This window comes from Cetorhinus maximus, chromosome 21 (genome assembly GCF_964194155.1).
Source record: "Cetorhinus maximus chromosome 21, sCetMax3.hap1.1, whole genome shotgun sequence".
Taxonomy (NCBI): domain Eukaryota; kingdom Metazoa; phylum Chordata; class Chondrichthyes; order Lamniformes; family Cetorhinidae; genus Cetorhinus; species Cetorhinus maximus.
In genome coordinates, this window is record NC_135899.1 from 54,673,788 (window position 1) to 54,693,160 (window position 19,373).

General features: G+C 45.4%; 1 protein-coding gene across 1 annotated transcript in view; it reads right to left on the reverse strand.

Annotated features, from left to right (window-relative positions):
* The window catches only part of LOC144695885 (glutamate receptor ionotropic, kainate 3), a 549,188-nt gene that overhangs the window by 262,453 nt on the left and 267,362 nt on the right, over nucleotides 1-19,373 (reverse strand). Inside the window, exon 10 of the mRNA XM_078566956.1 lies at nucleotides 1,320-1,523. Coding sequence (XP_078423082.1) covers nucleotides 1,320-1,523 — 204 coding nt within the window. The remainder of the gene's footprint in view (nucleotides 1-1,319; nucleotides 1,524-19,373) is intronic.

The window sequence follows — 19,373 nt, forward strand, 5'->3', positions numbered from 1 at the left end:
GCAGACTCAATGGGCCGAATGGCCTACTTCTGCTCCTACGTCTTATGGTCGTCTTAGGGAGAATTTTAGGCTGGAGATATGCACCCATTCGAAACTGGGTTGAGATTGTTCTAAACCTATTGGGGAACAAATTCATTTTGGGCAGACTACAAATTGGGAGAAATTGGCAATCCGTTTTACACCTTGCCTAATTTTCTTTTCTATTGAAGTCAATGATCAATAAGTGCAGACTTGGTGAGTGACACCCACATCCTGAGAATTAATTAAAAAGAGAAGCTCCAGTGGTGGAGCAGATAATTGAAGACTAACGGGCGTTTCTGTGACTGTTGCCGGTGTCTCTTCATGATTAACTGGCAAGAGATGTGTTTCTGTTTCACAGACCCAGTCTTTCTTACACCCACCTACATCACTGCTGCTCTGCGCTCCGTCTACTGGTGGAGATAAAAAAATAATTTAGCAATGTCCGTAAATTGTGACATGTAAGGTGACCCGGCATCTAAGACAACCCCATTTTTCTGACTCTAAGAGTCATGTTTTTGCATATATTCAGCACGTAAGTTGATTCGCCTTTTCAGCCATGACTTGAATTAGTAGTTAGCTTCAGCTTTTCAGCCAGAAAATGCACGTTTTACTTACCGGTAGCTTGTAACTGGCTGTAAGGATCAAACGGGCGATATGGGCTGTGTTGTTAAGATGCACGGGAGTTTAAGACATGCCCATTCTTCGTGTGAGATGCTGATGATATTTGCTAAAGGCAACCATCCACACCCACAGCAGCGGTTAACTTTTATACTCGGTGTATAAGTCAACCCTTGCTTTTGGAGGGATTTTTCAAAACTTCTATGGGAAGTCATAGACATTCAAAATCCATTAACCTTGTCTTTTATATTTAAGGTTACAATAATTCTCACTTTTACTAAAATTACACAAATATTGAATAAAATTTTAATAATGCTTCTTACTTTATTAAGCTATGTGACTTACCCTTAATTAATTTTAATTAATTGTTCATTTTGCAACTAACTCATACCCACATTACAAATCTCTGATGCCTGAAACACTACAGAGCCCTGGCTTAGCAGGGATTTTAGATCCATAATTTCACAAGGTCTCCACGCTAATGTATCTCATGGAGCGATAGTAACCTTGAAGGTTCATTATTTTTGCATATTTCTAGTTAGATAAGTGCTGGTTACCAGAGGAAATGTGAAGCTGAGGAACACTTCAGATATTGATCCAAATCAAGTCCCAAGCTCAGTGCCTGAGAGCCCATAAATAAAATGATGTTAAATATTATCCAAAATCCTTACACTACTCACGTGATCAATGAGCTCTTTCACCATGCCATTCCACTGCCCCTTGTCATCTGCAGTTCCATATTTTCCATCTTGTGTAAGTTGAATCTCATAAACAAAGCCCAGGATACTGGATAATTCCTTCAGCAGATCAATACAGTATCCTTCAAATCGGTCGTTACCGGAGAGTGGCTTGTCAGACTTCTTAAACATGACATATGGTTCCTCCTGTGAACAAGTCAAATTAGCAACAGTTAATTGCCAAGGTCACTTCCAATGCTGAAAGCACTTAGTTTGGATACGTGTCCTACCTAGGTGAATGACAATAATAAATTACATTTACTGAGTGCACAAGCTTTATTAAGTTCTAAAATTAGATTGAAGCCAATTAAATAATCATTTCCCCTCTTTTAAGTGTCTTCATATACCTTATACGTGTCAAGCTTCATTTATTCAGATTCATATATATTCCAGGTATATTAGTGCCCAGTATTACCCTACAAGTGGTCTTATTTGAATGGCAAGGTAAAAGTACTGTATCTTTATGTTTGCTCAATGTCAGGTAGCTGATAGGTTGATTGTCCTTTTGCGGTTTAACCTTGCCTGATGACAGAATTCACATTGTTATTAAAATATAATTAGTAGAGAAGGAGGAGATCACTTCACTCTTTTCACAAGATCCATAAAGATAATGTGGGCATTAACAGATATACAGATTAGCACAATCCCTTTTATTTTGATGCTCAATTGATTAGTTCTATCCATGTTTTGCTGACTGTGTCCAAATCAGGCAACGTTGTCAACATACTTGGGCAGCCCTGGTATTGTTCAGTAGTCGACGCTTGTAAATCAAACTTTCAAAATAGATGGTGTTGAAGTAGGTGGCAGTTTTCAAAAATTGCAAGGGTAACAGTAATGAAGGGTTGTTTTAAGCAAACCTTTTAATGGGGCAGGATATGAGAGTAACATAAAATGGTTTCAATAAGATTTGAGGAGAATCAAGAATGAGTAAAATTGATGTGGTATATCATGAGAATTTTATTTAAAAAGTAACAATAAAGGCCACATGACCCATCACTGTAGCAGACCATGTGTACTTTAGGCCATTTTTGGACTCTACCCACATTATTTAAACTGAGAGAGATAAATAACAACAAAAATGAAACTTTTCCATGAAACACCCCAAAGGTAATCATGTAAAACTAAGGCATCTACATCTAACATTACAACTTACTCAGTTCAACCCGACCACTTAATAACCATGGATACCCATACCAGTTAATACCCTGATCACAGCAGCACAGAAACTATCACATTTTACAGAGTATTTGACCATAAATTTGTGATTTTAAAATCTTCTGTCCCACTGTTAACTATATTTTTGCTAAACTTTTTTTTGCTGGTTCACTAGACTGCTGTCTGATATGAGGAAATACAAATATAAAAACTTGAAAAATTGAGTCCTTTTTCATTAGAGCAACAGTTCATGGACAACATGATAAAAATGTTTCTACTTATAAAAAGGTAGGGTGGGATAGATGGAAGCAGACCATTTCCTGTCATTGGGGACTTAGTAACAGGGGCACATATAGATTTAACTTAAGAGACTTAAGTCAAAGGGCGAGAGAAATTTCTTTACACAAAGAGTTGTGGAATTGATTTCCACGGTTAGGGGCTCAGGCTGAAACAACGGGCGGAATCGTCCCAGATTTGCACTAAGTACGGCAGTGGGCTTGAAAAAAGACGTTTTACCCTCTGGCTGCAATGGTGGGTTTTCGCGCCGTATCGTCCTATTCTCAGCACTATCCTCATTAATAAGGCATTTATAGGAAAAACTTCAGATTGCTGGTGGACAGGCTCGGATTTGCCCGGCACGCTGTGACCTCAGCGCTTCCTCGCTCCAGGCACCATATTTAAAATGCACCAAAGCGCAGCCAACTTCATGCCTGGAGACCAGGACTACTCCAGGTGACAGATTGCTCCGAAAGCAAAGGAAATGGCAGCCCCAAAATTTGCTGACGCCTCTCTGGGGCACCTGCTGGACGCAGTAGAAGGCCACCGCGATATCGTCTGTATTAATATTGAAACTTACAGAATACTGAAAGGCCTGGATAGAGTGGACGTGGGGAAGATGTTTCCATTAGTAGGAGAGACTAGGACCCGAGGGCACAGCCTCAGAGTAAAGGGAAGACCTTTTAGAACAGAGATGAGGAGAAACTTCTTTAGCCAGAGAGTGGTGAATCTATGGAATTCATTGCCACAGAAGGCTGTGGAGGCCAGGTCATTGAGTGTATTTAAGACCGAGATAGATAGGTTCTTGATTGGTAAGGGGATCAAAAGTTACGGGGAGAAGGCGGGAGAATGAGGTTGAGAAACTTATCAGCCATGATTGAATGGCGCAGCAGACTCGATGGGCCGAATGGCCTAATTTCTGCTCCTATGTCTTATGGTCTGCACCAGCTCTGGCTGCAGTAGATCCACCAGAGTCACCAATCCGGCTTAGGAGGTTGTGGCAGTGGTGGTCAGTGCTACTGGAGCACAAAGGAGGTCAGCCATCCAGTGCAGGAGGAAGATGAATGCCCTCACTTGCTCTGCCAGGGTAAGTCAACCATTTCATCACTCCCAACTCGCACACTCCCAAACCCATCACACATCCACAGGGATCTCACACTTCAAGGGGCAATGCCACTAACTCTCACACACATCCTCACATCTCCATCAGGCTCATATCCTCTGGAGCTCATGTCCTCATCCCGTCTATGGCTTCACTCACCACACAAACATTCCACGCAGTGCCATGTGTCCTGCTCACACTCTCCCCATCTGTTTTCATGCAGGAGAAGCTGGCTCACATCAGCAGGGAGAGGTCCCAGGCTGGGGATGGAGTGGCCGCATTAGGCCCCTCACTCACTTTGAGGAGCACGCCATCATGCTGACTGGTGAGGACACAGACCTTGCCTGTGGCAATGGTGATATCAGCACGAATACCCATGTGAGGACACTGCACCATATCATCCCTCTCTCAATGCAAATGTGAGTGTTCTCTCTCCTGCTTTTGACTCTGCTGCCATGCACTAATTATCTCTACTTTGGTTCACAGGGAGCTCTGCCAAGCAACTAACACACTCAGCCAGCCAGTCCCTCAGCTCCTCACCTCCAGCCAAGAAGACACCATCTCCATTGAAGAGTTGGAAATAAGCAGCCTGGAAGACCCATCACAGCACTTACCCTCCACCAGCGCAGAGACACACACCTCAGTGGGACCGAGATATAGAGCAGGCTTTGGTTCACAATCTGATGGTCAGTGCAGGGGCACAGCAGGAGGGGACAGGTTCAGCCAAGCTACCCGGCACTTGGAGGGCTGCTGGGAAAGAGGCACGTGAGGTCCAAGTAAGATGACGAGCCTCTGGATTCAGCCTTCCCACTCATCGTGGAGAGTCAGCAGAAGGCAGGGGAACATCATGCAGGGTTGTTGGAAGCTCTCAACAGAGTGGCATGCAAGTCGGAGGGGTGCATCCGCCTGCTCTCTGATGAAGTGGTGAGCGCATGGAGGTCTCCATGAGAAGGATGGCGAACGCCATGGAGACACTGGTCCAGCAGAATGCGCAGATGCACATAGACTTGCACTCCATTGTGGTAGCCATGGATGAGTTCCTGCAGTGACAACACGAGAGGGAAATGGGGCACCTCGACATCCCTCCAGTTCTCCTTCCCCTCAAGGAAGCAGGCCGGGGCCCCCAGGAACCCAAAAGAAGAAGGAATGGCAGTTGGACACCCGTGACATACGCTCAGGAATCTCAAAGGCTCTATGCTCTGTCCGAGGCCCCTTTGCTTGTGACCCCCTCAACCTCATCCTCTGTCACTGCAGAGGGAGTAGCTGGCCCACAGGAGGACAGCCAATGCAAGCCGGACCCGTCGAGACCTCGGCTATCCAGAGGTTGCACACCAAAGTTATCAGAGGCAACAGGGCCAACCATTGCACAGGCTGTCTCCACCCCTGCTGCGGATGTCAGGGCAGCACCTAGAAGAAGTGGCAGGCCTAGAAAAGTTAAGAAATTCTCATCACAAGTAGTTGCAGGGTGAACACATTTTGTCACTTTATAATCTAAAAATATATCCACTTTCACTGCATAATGTGTAATGTTGGCTTTTAGCTTCAGTGATAGGCTTCACGGGTTCTCCCATTGCATGGCCCTTTCCCCCACACTAGAAGTTCAGCTGCAAGCAGCCAGCCCATGAGTGATTCTGGAGGGAGAAGTGTGTGTGTGGGGCAGCTGTTATGACCGGGATAGGAGGACTGCGCGAATTATCAAGCCTCACTACTCTGCAGGCAGTACTATCTCACTGAAATGGCCAATTGTTTACCTATACTTCTGGTAACCAGAGCAAAGAGACTCTGACCAGGCTTCTTTCAAAAAACTCAGAATGGTTAAATTATTATAAAAGAAAACTCCTTTTAAACAGTTTTCATGAACTGGTTGACATACGATTTTTAATCTGTAAGTGTAACTAACTAATCCTTTTAAACTTCCCCAGCGCACACAGACACACATACACAGACAAACAAAAGGCACACAGATAGCCTTTGCAGTGTCAGATGGATGGGAAAAAAAACTTTCTTAGAAAGGAAAAAAATTAAAGTTTACTGAGGTTCGAGGCTGACGGTCTGAAGTTCCCTCGAGTAAAGACGTGCCACTGGGCTCAGTAGATGTCCAGAAGTTCACGAACGATGCTTCAGTGTGGAGGAGAGTACAGCTGGACCAATTCTTCCTGCCTCAGCTAGTAAATCCAAAATTATGCAGACAAACTGCTCTCAGATGAGGATTATCTGGCTACAGGTCAAGAACCAGCACAGTTTCACAAAGCAGAGAGTGAGGGAGAGCCAGTCAGGGTACCCTTCTGTTCTCAGCCTTACCCCAAGAAGACTGAAAGCAAAACCACAGGTTAAAATTTAAGGCTTGCCTCTGCCATGTGACTGCCTTTTGGTCTTCCAGCTTTTCATTAATTAAAGTACTTTGCAGTTCAAAACAAGCAAACAACTCCTTCTCAAGTATCATATAGCTCAGGTGACTGCTAGGGAGAGGCCTGCTTGTTGACAGCTCCAAGGTGAATTTATGACCTTTTTAAAAAAAAACTCTCAGGCAACCTCCAAAGTCCAAATTCCATATTTAAAAAAGAAAAATCCAGTTTAAAGAAATATGATTCTAACACAGGGTCTTTCTGACCCTTCATCTATCACACTCATCTCACTGTCCTGAGCATTTTTAATGCTGCCGCTGGGGTTTTCTTTCAATTGTTCACCTCTGCTGAACTGCATCTCCGCCCACCCACTGACTGCACTCCCACACAGCACCTGTGCCCGCCCAACATGAAGCTCCGCTTACTTCCCATTTCGACAACCATGGTAGTAGTGAAGTTTTGGATCAGTTGTCCCCATCCTTTCCCCTCCCCCAGTCACCCATGTCATTTTTCCCATCACCGTCGAGCCCCCAGGCATCACCTTCCACCTCCCCACTGTCACCTACCAACCCAAACCCTTGTCTTTCCAGGTGAACGAGCACATTCCCTACTTTCCTGACACTCCCACCCCAATCCACATTGACCTCCCTGATCTCCTCCTTCCCACCCCCAGGGTCCATGTCTGCCTCTGAGACCCCATAAACCACCCTCACCCTCTACAGCTACCAACACACCTTCACCCTCCCAGGTTGGACATGAGGATCGGGTCTGCAGGATCAGGTCAGGCCTGTGGGGTCCGGTCGGGTCGTGGGGTGAGGGTGGTCGGGCCTGCGGGTGGGGGGTGTCCAGTCTGGTCTGGAGTATCCCATGGGAGTTGGGGGTGTGGGGGATACTGTGGGGGGGCAGGGGGCGGGGTCAGTCTGGGTCTTTACAATAATTACCCAGAAGTTAGAAGAGGTTGTAATTCTTCTAACTTTTTCTGGGTTACTATTTGTGTAACACAGCCAGAACCATCCAAAGTTTGCGATTTAAATCGCATTTTCCGATGGTTCCCGGTGCAGGGCAATTGCCCAGAGGAAGTTTGCACTTCTGGGCACTTGCTGTGCAAACCCTTACCTGTGAACCTCCGAAGGGGATACCCAGTGCATCTTTGGGGTACCCCCCAAATCCGACACTGGAGAGCTCAGAAGTTACAGCCCATTAATCATTCCCTAGACCACTAGCCAAGCTGTTCCAGTACATCTTCAACATTAACATCATGTCAAAGTTGGAAAATTACCCAGGTATGCCCTGTCCACAAAAAGCAGGGAAAGGCAGATCGAGCTAATTACCACCCTGCCAGACTTCTCTTAATCATCAGCAAAGTGATGGAAGGGGTTATTGACAGTGCTGTCAAGCAGCACTTATTGACCAATAACTTGCACATTGATGCTCAGTTTGGGTTTTGTCAGCGGCATTTGGCTCCAGGCCTCATTACAGCTTTGGTCGAAACATCCACAACAGAGCTGAATTCCCGGGGTGAGTTAAGAGCGACTGCCCTTGGCATCAAGACAGCATTTGACCAAGTGTGGCATCAAGGAGCTCTAGCAAAAGTGGGATCAAAGGGAATCAGGGGGAAAACTCCCCACTGGCTGGAGACATAAAGGAAAATTGTTGTGGTTGTTGGAGCCCAATCATCTCAACCTCAGGACATTGTTGCAAGTGTTCCTCAGGGTAGTGTCCTAGGACCAGCCATCTTCAGTTGCTTCATTAATTACCTTCCCTCCATCTAATGATGAGAAGTAGGGATGTTTGCTGATGATTGCACAGCGTTCCATAACATTTGCAACTCCTCAGACACTGAAGCAGCCTGTGTCCATAGGCAGCGATTCCGGGACAACATTCAGGCTTAGGTTGAAAAATGGCAAGTAATATTCATACCACACAAGTGCCAGGCAATGACCATCTCCAACAAGAGAGAATCTAATCAACTCTTCTTGATATTCAATGACATCGCTGTCCCTGAATCCCCCACTTTCAACATTCTGGGTGCCACTATCACAAGAAACATAACTGGAACAGTCACATAAATGCTATGGCTACAAGAGCAGTTCAGAGGCTGAGTATTCTGTGGTAACTCACTTGCAGACTCCCCAAAGTATGTCTTCTAACAATGCATAAGTCAGGAGTGTGATGGAATACTCTCCACCTGTCTGGGTGAGTGCAATGCAACAACACTCAAGCAGCTTTAAGCATCCAGGACAAAGCTGCCCACTTGATTGGCAGCCCGCCCACCACCTTAAACATCAATTTGCTCCACCACTGGGGCACTATGGCTGCAGTGCTCCCCATCTTGATGCACTGTAGCAATTTGCCAAGGCTTCTGCAGCAGCAACTTCCAATCCCATAACCTCTACCACCTCAAAGGATAAAGGTAGCAGTGACATGGGAACACAACCACCTGCAATTTCCCCTCCAAGTCACACAGCATCCTGACTTGGAAAAATACCGTATTCCTTATTCATCATTAGGTCAAAATCCTGGAACTTTCTCCCTAACAGCTGTGTGGGTGTACCTACACAACATGAACCACAGCAGTTCAAGAAGGTGGCTCACTTTCATCTTCTCAAGGCATTACAGATAAGAAATAAATGCTGACCTTGTGAGTGACGCCCATGTCCCATGACTGATTTTTTTTTTTAATCCTCAGAGTCTGAATATACGTCTCTTCTCTCTGATCAATGTGAAAGACTTGAAGGGCTGGCAGTTTTATGAAAATTATTTGGCAAAATATCTTTGAAGAGTGAGAACTGGAAGCACTAGGTGCAACTCCATCATCAGGAAGCGGTATAATGATATGGGGGAGGTGGTGGCATAGTGGTATTTCCACTGGACCAGGGACCCAGCGTAATGCTCTGGGGACCTGGGTTCAAATCCCACCATGGCAGATGGTGAAATTTGAATTCAATAAAAGTCTGGAATTAAAAGTCTGATGATGACCATGAAACCATTGCACATTGCTGTGAAAACAAGACACAGCTGGTTCACAAGATTTTCCTTTAGAAGGAAATCTGCTGTCCTTGCCTGGCCTACATGTGACTCCAGACCCACAGGAATGCACTCTGAAAACTGCCCTTTGAAATGGCCTAGCAAGCCACTCAGTTGTATCCAACTGCTAAAAAGCCTAAAAGGAATGAAAGTGAATGGACTACCTACCGAGCATCGACTTAGGCACTGGAAACGACAATGGCAAACTCAGCACTGTCAACCCTGCAAGGTCCTCCTTACTAACATCTGGGGGCTTGTGCCAAAACTGGGAGAGCTGTCTCACAGACTAGTCATGCAACAGGCTGACATAGTCAAACTCACAGAATCATACCTTACAGACAATTTCCCAGGCATAGCGATCACCATCCCTGGGTATGGTCTGTTCCACTGGCAGGACAGGACCACCAGAGGTTGGCAGGGCATTGACCTGTGAGTTCTCAACATTGATTCCAGAGCACATGAAGTCTCATGGCATCAGGCCAAACATGGGCAATGAACCCTCCTCCTGATTACCACATATCACCCCTCCCCCATCAGCTAATGAATCAGTACTCCTCCTCATTGAACACCACTTGGAGAAAGCACTAAGGGTGGCAAGGGCACAGAATGTGCTCTGAGTGGGGGACTTCAATGTCCATCACCAAGAGTGGCTCATAGCACCACTACTGACCAAACTGGCCAAGTCCTAAAGGGCATAGCTGCTAGACTGGGTCTGTGTCAAGTGCTGAGGGAACTAACAAGAGGGAAAAACATACTTGAGGACCTCAAGCTCACCAACCTGCCTGCCGCGGATGCATCTGTCCATGACAGTATCGGTAAGAGTGACCACCACACAGTCCTTGTGGAGATGAAGTCCCATCTTCACTTTGAGGATACCCTCCCCATCGTGTTGTGCGGCACTATCACCATGCTAAATAGGATAGATTTCGAAAGGTTTAGCAACCCAAAACTGGGCATCCATGAGGCACTGTGGGCCATCAGCAGCAGTAGAATTGTACTCAACCACAATCCATAACCTCATGGCCTGGCATATCCCCCACTCTACCATTATCGCCAAGCCTAGTTCAATGAAAAGTGCAGGAGGGCATGCCAGGAGCAGCACCAGGCATACCTAAAAATGAGGTGTCAACCTGGTGAAGCAACAACACAGGACTACTTGCGTGCCAAACAGCATAAGCAGCAAGCGACAAACAGAACTAAGCGATTTCACAAACAATGGATCAGATATAAGCTCTGCAGTCCTGTCACATCTAATCATGAATGGAGGTGTACAATTAAACAGGCTCCACAAATGTCCTCAATGATGGGGAAGCCCAGGACATAGGTGCAAAAGGTAAGGCTGAAACATTTGCAAGAATCTTCAGCCAGAGGTGCCGAGTGGATGATCCATCTCAGCCTCCTCAGAAGGTTCCCAGCATCCCACATGCCAGTCTTCAGCCAATTCGATTTACTCTACATGAAATCAAGAAACAGCTGAAGGCACTGGGTACTGCAAAGGCTATGGGCCCTGACAATATTCTGGCAATAGTACTGAAGATTTGAACTAGCTCTGCCCTTAGCCAAGCTGTTCCAGTACAGCTGCAACACTGGCCAATGTGGAAAATTGATCAGGTACACCCTGTACAAGAAAAGCACAACAAATCCAACCCAATGAATTATCGCCCCATCAGTCAACACTCGATCATCATTAAAGTGATAGAGGGGGTCATCAACAGTGCTATCTAGCGGCACTTGCTTAGCAATAACCTGTTCACCGATGCTCAACTCAGGTTATGCCAGAGCGCTCATCTCCTGACCTCGTTACAGCCTTGGTTCAAACATGGACAAAAGAGCTGAACTCCAGAGGCGAGGTGAGAGTGACTACCCTTGACATCAAGACAGAATTTGACCAAGTGCTGCTTCAAGGAGCCCTAGCAAAATTGGAGTCGATGAAAATCAAGAGGAAAACACTCTGATGGCTGGAGTCGTACCTCGCACATAGGAAGATGGTTGCGGTTGTTGGTGGTCAGTCATCTCACTTCCAGGACATCATTGCAGGAGTTCCTCATTGTAGTATCCCAGGCCCAACCATCTTCAGTTGCTTCATGAATGACCTTCTTTCCATTATAAGGTCAGAAGTGGGGATGTTCGCTGATGATTGCACAATGTTCAGCACCATTCGAGTCACCTCAGATACTGAAGCAGACCACGTCCAAATGCAGCAAAACCTGGACAATATCCAGGCCTGAGCCATCAAGTGGCAAGAAACATTTGCGCCAGGCAATGATCATCGCCAACAAGACCGAATCTATCCAGCTCTGAATTCCCCACTATCAACATCCTGGGGGTTACCATTGACTAGAAACTGCACTGGACTACCCATATAAATACTGTGGCTACAAGAGCAGGTCAGAGGCTAGGAATCCTGTGACGAAAAACTAATCTCCTGACTCCCTAAAGCCTGTCCGCCATCTACAAGGCACAATTCAGGAGTGCGATGGAATACCCTTTACTTGCCTGGATGAGTGTAGCTCCAACAACATTCAAGAAGCTTGACACTTTCCAGGACAAAGCAGCCTCCCTGATTGACACCCCATCCACAAATATTCATTCCCTCCACCACCAACAAACAATAGCAGCAGTTTGTACCATCCACAAGGTGCACTGCAGAAACTCATCAAGGTTCCTTAGACAGCACCTTCCAAACCTATGACCTCTACCATCTTGAAGGACAAGAGCAGCAGGCACATGGAAACATCATCACCTGGAAGTTCCCCTCCAAGCCACTCACCATCCTGACTTGGAAATGTATCGCCGTTCCTTCACTGTTGCTGGGTCAAAATCCTGGAATTCCCTCCCTAACAGCACTGTAGCTGTACTTACACCATATGGACTGCAACGGTTCAAGAAGGCGGCTCACCACCACCTTCTCAAGGGCAATTAGAGATGAGCAATAAATACTTGCCTACTCTGCGAAGTCCACGTCCCATGAATGAAAAAAAAATGTATATTTTGATATAATGGTCTATAAATTCAGGAGTGTGGATGTTGGTGGGAGGTTGTGGGGGTAGCGCTTGGGAAAGGTGTGCCAGAATAATAAGTGATGTCTGTAAGCTTTTAACGCGGTTTTAGGTAGGTTACCTCAATGTTTTGTGAGCAACATGGGGAACTCAGATGCAGCAGGATTCTTATTGGAAGCTGGAGGGTGTGCTTCTCACTGTTTTCCCATCCATTTATGTCAATGGGTAGTAAATTGTGAGCAAATTAACTCTGATTTTGTGATATGTCACTCACTGCAGCTGAAGTGGTACAGGGTCTCTGAAAGTTCTGTCCTCTGCTTTGATGAGAACAATGGGATAGATTTACACTGAGTTAGGGTGACTCAGGAGCCCTTTAAAAATTATGGGCTGGTCCCGATTCTGGGACTCAAAGCCCCATTCCAAGGCTGTCTGATTTTCAGGACTGCTTTTAAAGGGTGCAGGCTAGTTCAAGTTAAAAGCCTGCACCCAGCACTCCCGGTTTAGCCAACTCCATTGCGGAGATAGGCATGTCCTACTCTACCGCAATTTTCATTGAGTCAGGTCAGGTTTTTAAAAAATCGTGGTTCATGTCACCTGAGGTTTCATGGACCCTAGTCTGCATGAGGGGACCTTTTAAAAGATGAGTTCAAATGCTCATCTTCATACTCCCCAGACCAAGGTATGCCCCCCACCCACTGCCATGGCCCCTCATGCCCCATGCCAAGCTATGTCCCTCCACCTACCCGCTGGCCCTTCATGCCCCCTATACCAAACTATGGCACTTTCATGTCTATTGAACCACTAGGCACTGTATAGAGCCAACAAAACCTATAGTGACAATAGGATGTTTAAAAATGCTTTTAAAAAGTCATTCAATCATTATTTTCCTTTGTTAAAAAAGATATTTTCACTACAGCCTAATAAAAATGTCAATTGTCCGGACCATTTAAAGTGCCAATAACAGAAGCTGCAAGCCCTTGAAACCTCTTAATGTTGTGTAAATAAAGTTGGCAGCAGAGATCAGAGAGCCAGATCTGTCAATCAAGCAATGTTTTCTCTGGTGTTCAAGTGTTTCAACAGAGTAATGGATGTCTGGGCTCTCAGCTGAGCCTCTATGTAAGCTTATCGTGGAAAATAATGAATAAATGATTTTTTACACATCCTATTGTCACTATAGGGATCATTGATTCTATAAAGTGTACAGTGGGTCAATGGATATGAAAATACCATAGCTTGGTATAGGGGGAATGAGCAGCCATTGGCGGTTAGGCCAAGGGGCACAGTTTGGCATAGAGGGCATGAGGCGTTGCCATGATGGGTGAGGGGTTGTGAGGGATCAGGGCTGGAGGGCCTTTGTGTTTTTATTTTAACTGCAATGAAGTTGCATGGCACTGAGGCGTGCCTTTTAAGCAGCCTGCTTTGGCACCCGGCAGCCCGTGACTGCCTCTGACCCCTCTCCCAGGTCGGGCTGGCCCAACTCCAGCCGGCACCCCCCCCCCCCCCCCCACCCCCCCCCCCCCCCCAAACACTGCAATGAAGATGTCACTTTTGTGGGCACATGCTCCCAAGGTGCACAGGCTGGACCAGGAATTTTCCCAAATCCCACTACCCACATTGGTGATGAAAGTACTCAATGTATTGACAACTTTGCACATACAGAGAAAATGCGTACAGGCACATTAGTTGAGAATGCCCTCATCCATCAGTTTCTGACATGAACAAATGTTGGGGAGGAGTAAGCATGATTGAATTTGGTCTCAAATAATACTTGAAATGGGCTTTAATCAATCTCTTTCTTCCACACTTTACATTCCTTTGCTGAACAACATTTCAAGCATTATTTGAAATTAAATTATCTGTTGAATGTTTTGTTCTCCAGTTTTTGAACCATGCAATCTTTACAGTTATCAGAGCCACATTTATATTTCAAGAATATTTTTACTAGATATCTGAGCAGAGCAAAGATTCAGTGAAAGCAATAAACGCAATTGGAGTTCAATTAACCCGTTAATATAGTTCCCAATTGCGAATGTAAACTTGGGAGCAGATTTTCACCATGATGGAGAGGCTCTTTGATGTGGCAAAAATGGCAGAAATGGCCGAGAATCCTATATCCCACCCCCGAACATGACATTTCCTATTTTAACGAGGCCGGGACTGAAGTCGAGCTTACATTCACGCATGCGTGGTTTACGGAGGCAGCTAGGCATTTAAAACATCAGTTGCCTCCACTGAAGTGGGATTTTGGTAGGCCAGGAGTGTGAAACTCAGCGTGTTCAGATTAGACCAGGTAAGAGCTGGTCTGAACTTAATGGATTCATTTGGATAGCCAGAATACCCCTTTAGAGAGGTAAGCTACCCCTTTGGATCTGGTCATATAAAGCCTTTGGGAGAGGTAAGGAACCATTTTGAGGTAGGTAAGGCACTCATTGGGTTAGGTTAGACATCCTTTGGGAGTGTTAAAAGTAAACACGATTGTGCATAAAAAGTGCATAAAACATTGGAACTTTCAAAGCTGTCAAAGAACTGTCAAATTGTCAAAGATGTCAAAAAACCGTCAAAGAACTGTCAAAGCACTGTCAAACTATCAAGCTGTCAAATGACTACCAAGCTGTCAAAGTACTGTCAAAGCTGTCAAAGAACTGCCAAAACTCATTGGAACTATCAATCCACACTGGAACTGTCAAATATGTGAATGGATTTAACTCTGCTGGACTTTAACTAAATAAAAAAGTCTGGTGTTCAAAAAAAGGCCGTGTGTGATATTTCATTCCATCTGAGGGCTTTCATTATATGATTTGTACTGCAATGACTGAGTTTACAAACTAACATTATCACAGAGGGGTGCCTGTTAAGTGAGCAATTTGATTGTCAGATTCAAGTGGTCATAGAAAGGTAACGCTTGTTTTAATAAGAGGTTAGTTGAAGAAATTTCTGTTGAACGTCTTTTTTCTCAGTGAGAGTGCTGTTTTGTTTAAAATAGTGACATCATCAATAAGCACATAACTTTATTTTATGTCAGCATGGTTCCTGAGGTTTCCCTATGGAGGATACTAGGTGAGTTGGCCTGAATGGGGTAAGGGCAAAGGATGGTCACTGGAGAGCTTGGGTTGAAATCAGTTGGCACTAAGTTGGCATATGGGCTATAAAGGGACATGGCGATGTGGGGGTCGTGGATGGTGTGAGGGGCCATGGGGGTAGGTCAAGGGGCATGTGTTGACATGATATGAGGGGCCATGACGAGTCAGAGTGGCATGTGTTGGCATAGTGGGTGTGAAGGACTTTGGGACTGGGTGGCATGATGTGGCATAGGTTGGCATGGATGGGGCATGGGTAGTGTGTGGGGGCGAAGGATGAGGTGAGGGCTGGAGTGCTGCTTTTTGCTTTAATCTTTTGTTAAAAAATTGAATTCAACAAAAGCCGGAGCACAGGGGCAGGCCTTCCGCCCAGTTCACCTCCGCACCGGGCAGCCTCTGCACTTGTTCCCGGGATGGTGGGCTTGACTTCTAATCCAGCCCGAACCCCCCTCCCTCCACCCCCTCTCGGAATGAAAATTGGAACTGTGGCACACTGTTTTTAAAGGTCAGGTTCGCAGGACCAGGAATTCTCCCATCTCTGAATACCTGCCTCGGGAGCAAAAACCTGGGCCTTGGTAATTTTGTTGTCTTCAACTCATCTCCAAGTAATTTTCTGGATGTCAGGGGTACAAGCCTGAGTCCTTCCTTTGATTTCAAAGCTACTGTATACCCAAGTGGCACTGAAAGCTAAGGAAGTGGTGGTGGTGGTTGTGGGGAGTGAAGAGAGGGATGTGTACAGAGGCGTTGGGGGCGAAGGGGGTATGGAGGTTGGTGAAATAAGGGAGATAGCCATTACCAGCAGTCACACGTGATATTTCCAGTAACTCCATGTCTAAGCAATCACATTGTCTCATTTACCTCCGTGGAGATACCCCAGATTCGGTGGAAAGTGCTGAAGTTAAGAAAATGTTCAGCACCATCAGCAAAACTGTCATGAATGGGTTTGTGACCAATGGTGTTTTAATAGTGTACTCCATCCTCTACTTCTACAAGGAGGAATGAGAGAGTTTCAACTTCTTAAGCTGGCACTGCGTCAAATTCCCTTGACAATTCTCTTACCCACCTTGTAGTTCAAACCACCCAGCACTTTAAGAAACATGGTTTTCATTGCTGAAGAGCAGAAGTCTTAATTCAGAGCACTTGAAAAAAATCTACATGCCATAAACCCTATCAGAGTGCATTAAATTATCCAAAAATCCATCGATAAGGCCATGCACCAACTAGGAGAACATCCCTCACCCTGTTAGCTAGATTAGTGTTAGAATTGTGTTTGAGTCAAACTCTACAAATGTTGTTAACCTATTTATTAATACCCTCCCTTCCTTTCAATGCATTACATTTTGCTAAGACACAGACTAATCATGACTGTTGGTAGTAGAATTGGATTTTTACTGAATTACTAGAATTGATGTTTTTCTCTGTGATCTCTTCCATTCCCATGCTCACCATGATGACTATAATCAATAGGCTTTGCTTTGAAGGCGTCCTCATTTTATTTGATGAATTCTGCTAGCCGCTGATTTGATACCGAAAATAAACAGGGCATTCCGTTCGAACAACATTTCAGAAAAAATAATAGATTTCACGGTAGCATTTTCCACCAAAGGTGCTCTCAATTTTATAGTTTTATGGACTGCAGATTACTCCAGGAATATGTTAAATGTTTTCCCCACTTTCCTTTAAATCTGCATTTCAATCCCAGCAAAAGATTTAATGATCTGTGCCATAATTCTTAGAAGCTTTATTTTATTACAGTAAATCGCATTTAGAATTTTTTCCTGAAGTGCAATTTTTTGGAAGATCTTGAGGTACAGTTTCCACTTATTTATGTCAGTAATTCAGTGCATTCCCCGTAGATTGACAGAATCAGCACAAAAGATCAGGAATTTTAAACATAAGTCAGTTGCACCACACACCACTTACATTTGTGTTTTCTGCAATATTTTCCAATGATGTAGGATTCAATTCACCCGAATCAGGCCCCATCTGCAAAACTGACCACGCCCCAGGTCTAGATGAAATTCCACCGATTGCCCTGATATAGTGAAGGCTCCCCAAATTGGCTTCATTTTCCTGGCTGCTCAGGCACTGGTGGACATGCTTTGAAAGTTTTTTTTTGCATGCCAATGATATAATTTATGAAGCGACTGACTAGTATACATCAAATAAACTATTAAACGGTTCAGAATAGATTTCTGAAGCCACTTTCAGTGAATTTAAATCAGATTGTTCACAGGTAGAGTACTGGGACTATTATTGCCAATGCTTAGTTTTAGTGGTGACCCCATTTTCAGCTGTATTAATAAAACTGAACCAGTTTACCACCTTGAAAAGCATCAAGGCCAGAATTAAAAGTATGCAAATACACGAATTTTATGAATGTTGGTCATACAATCTCTGATAATACTCCAATATGAATTATGCTGGATAGGAGGCAACATATTTAGGGACTGACTGTTGAGTGTCCTGACCACAGCTTGATGTCTGACTCAAAGCATAAATCAGGGATCTAAGAACTGGTCATGCAGATACTGCCTTTGTTTATCTGAGTCAGAAGGTTTGAGGTTCAAGTCCCACTCCAGGACTTGAACACAAAAATCAAGGCTGGTACTCCTGCTTTCATGACCTCAGGGTGCTCTGAAGTACTTTATGCCAGTGAAGCACTTCTGAAGTATAGTCACTGTTGTAATGCAGAAAATATAGCAGTCAAATTGCATGCTGCAATTTGCAATCCGATAAACAGTAATGGGATAATGATCACATAATCTGCTTTACTGAGGCTATTGAAGGATATTTGTTGGTCAGGACCCTAGGGAGAACACCCCTGCTCTCATTTGAAATAATGGCCCAAATCTACGGTCTCCGGACTGCGATGAGCATCAGAGCCCTGTGGAGGTCCTGATGCACTGACCTCTGTGGGAATTGCCCAGGAAGTTTCAACATCCAAGAGGCAATTGCCCTGCTCCTCGGGACCCACTGCAAGTCTCCCACTCTGCATTAGAGTCGGAGGCTTGGGATGGTTCTGACTTACTTAACTGAATAGTTACGCAGGAACTGCTAGACAGATGAAAACCTAGGGCAGAAATTTGCGCTGAGCAGGCAGGCACGCACCTGACCCGCTCGAGCGTAAAATGAGGCGCGATGTCAGGCGAGCGTCCCAACGTCATTGCGCACTCTCGCGATCTTTTGGTTGGTGGGCAGGCACAAGAGGCGGCAGCGCACCCGCTGACAATTAAGAGGCCTTTTAAGGCCCTTAAGTAATTAAGCAAGCATGAATCAGCCATTCAGCTGGTGGGCCGGCGAAGAGGCCAGGCAGCCTTTGCATTTTTAACAAAACCTCATCCACGGGCAGGATGAGATTTCCAACAGTTACTAAAAAAAAAATCAATAAAATTTTTTAACATCTTTTTTACATGTCCTTCTTCATGTGACTGAGTCATACATGGGGACATGTTTATATAATATGTAAATAGATTCTTTTCATTTTAAAATCCTTCAGCTCCCTGAGGCAGCTCTGTGCCTTCAGGGAGCTGTCAGTGCATGCTCCCCTGTGCATGTGCACACCTCAGCACTCGCGCTCCTCCCTCCCCACACCCTGGCAGCACTGAGGCTCTTAGCGTGCCTTTCACGCTGGCTAGCCGTTAATTGGCCAGCCAGCCTGAAAGCATGGTCGGAGCCCACGAGTGGGCGGTCTCGCGGCCGTTCCTGGGCCCGCCCGACAAGATGAAAATCCTGCCCCTAGTCTAACACCTGGGTAACTCCAGAACTGACTGCCCAAAAACTCACACTGACCCCCCTTCTCCTGACTACCCCCAAACCCAACCCGACTACTCACTAGATCGCCCGATTACCAAGGGAACTGACCGACTAGACCCCCAAATAGCCCCCTGACTATCCAACTGCCCCCCTGAGCCAACAACCACCTCGAATCCCTGGCTACCCCACTCCCCCGGCCCAACTCAACCACCCCCAACCCAACTACACCCCCACGCAACCCAACTACCACTGACCCGACA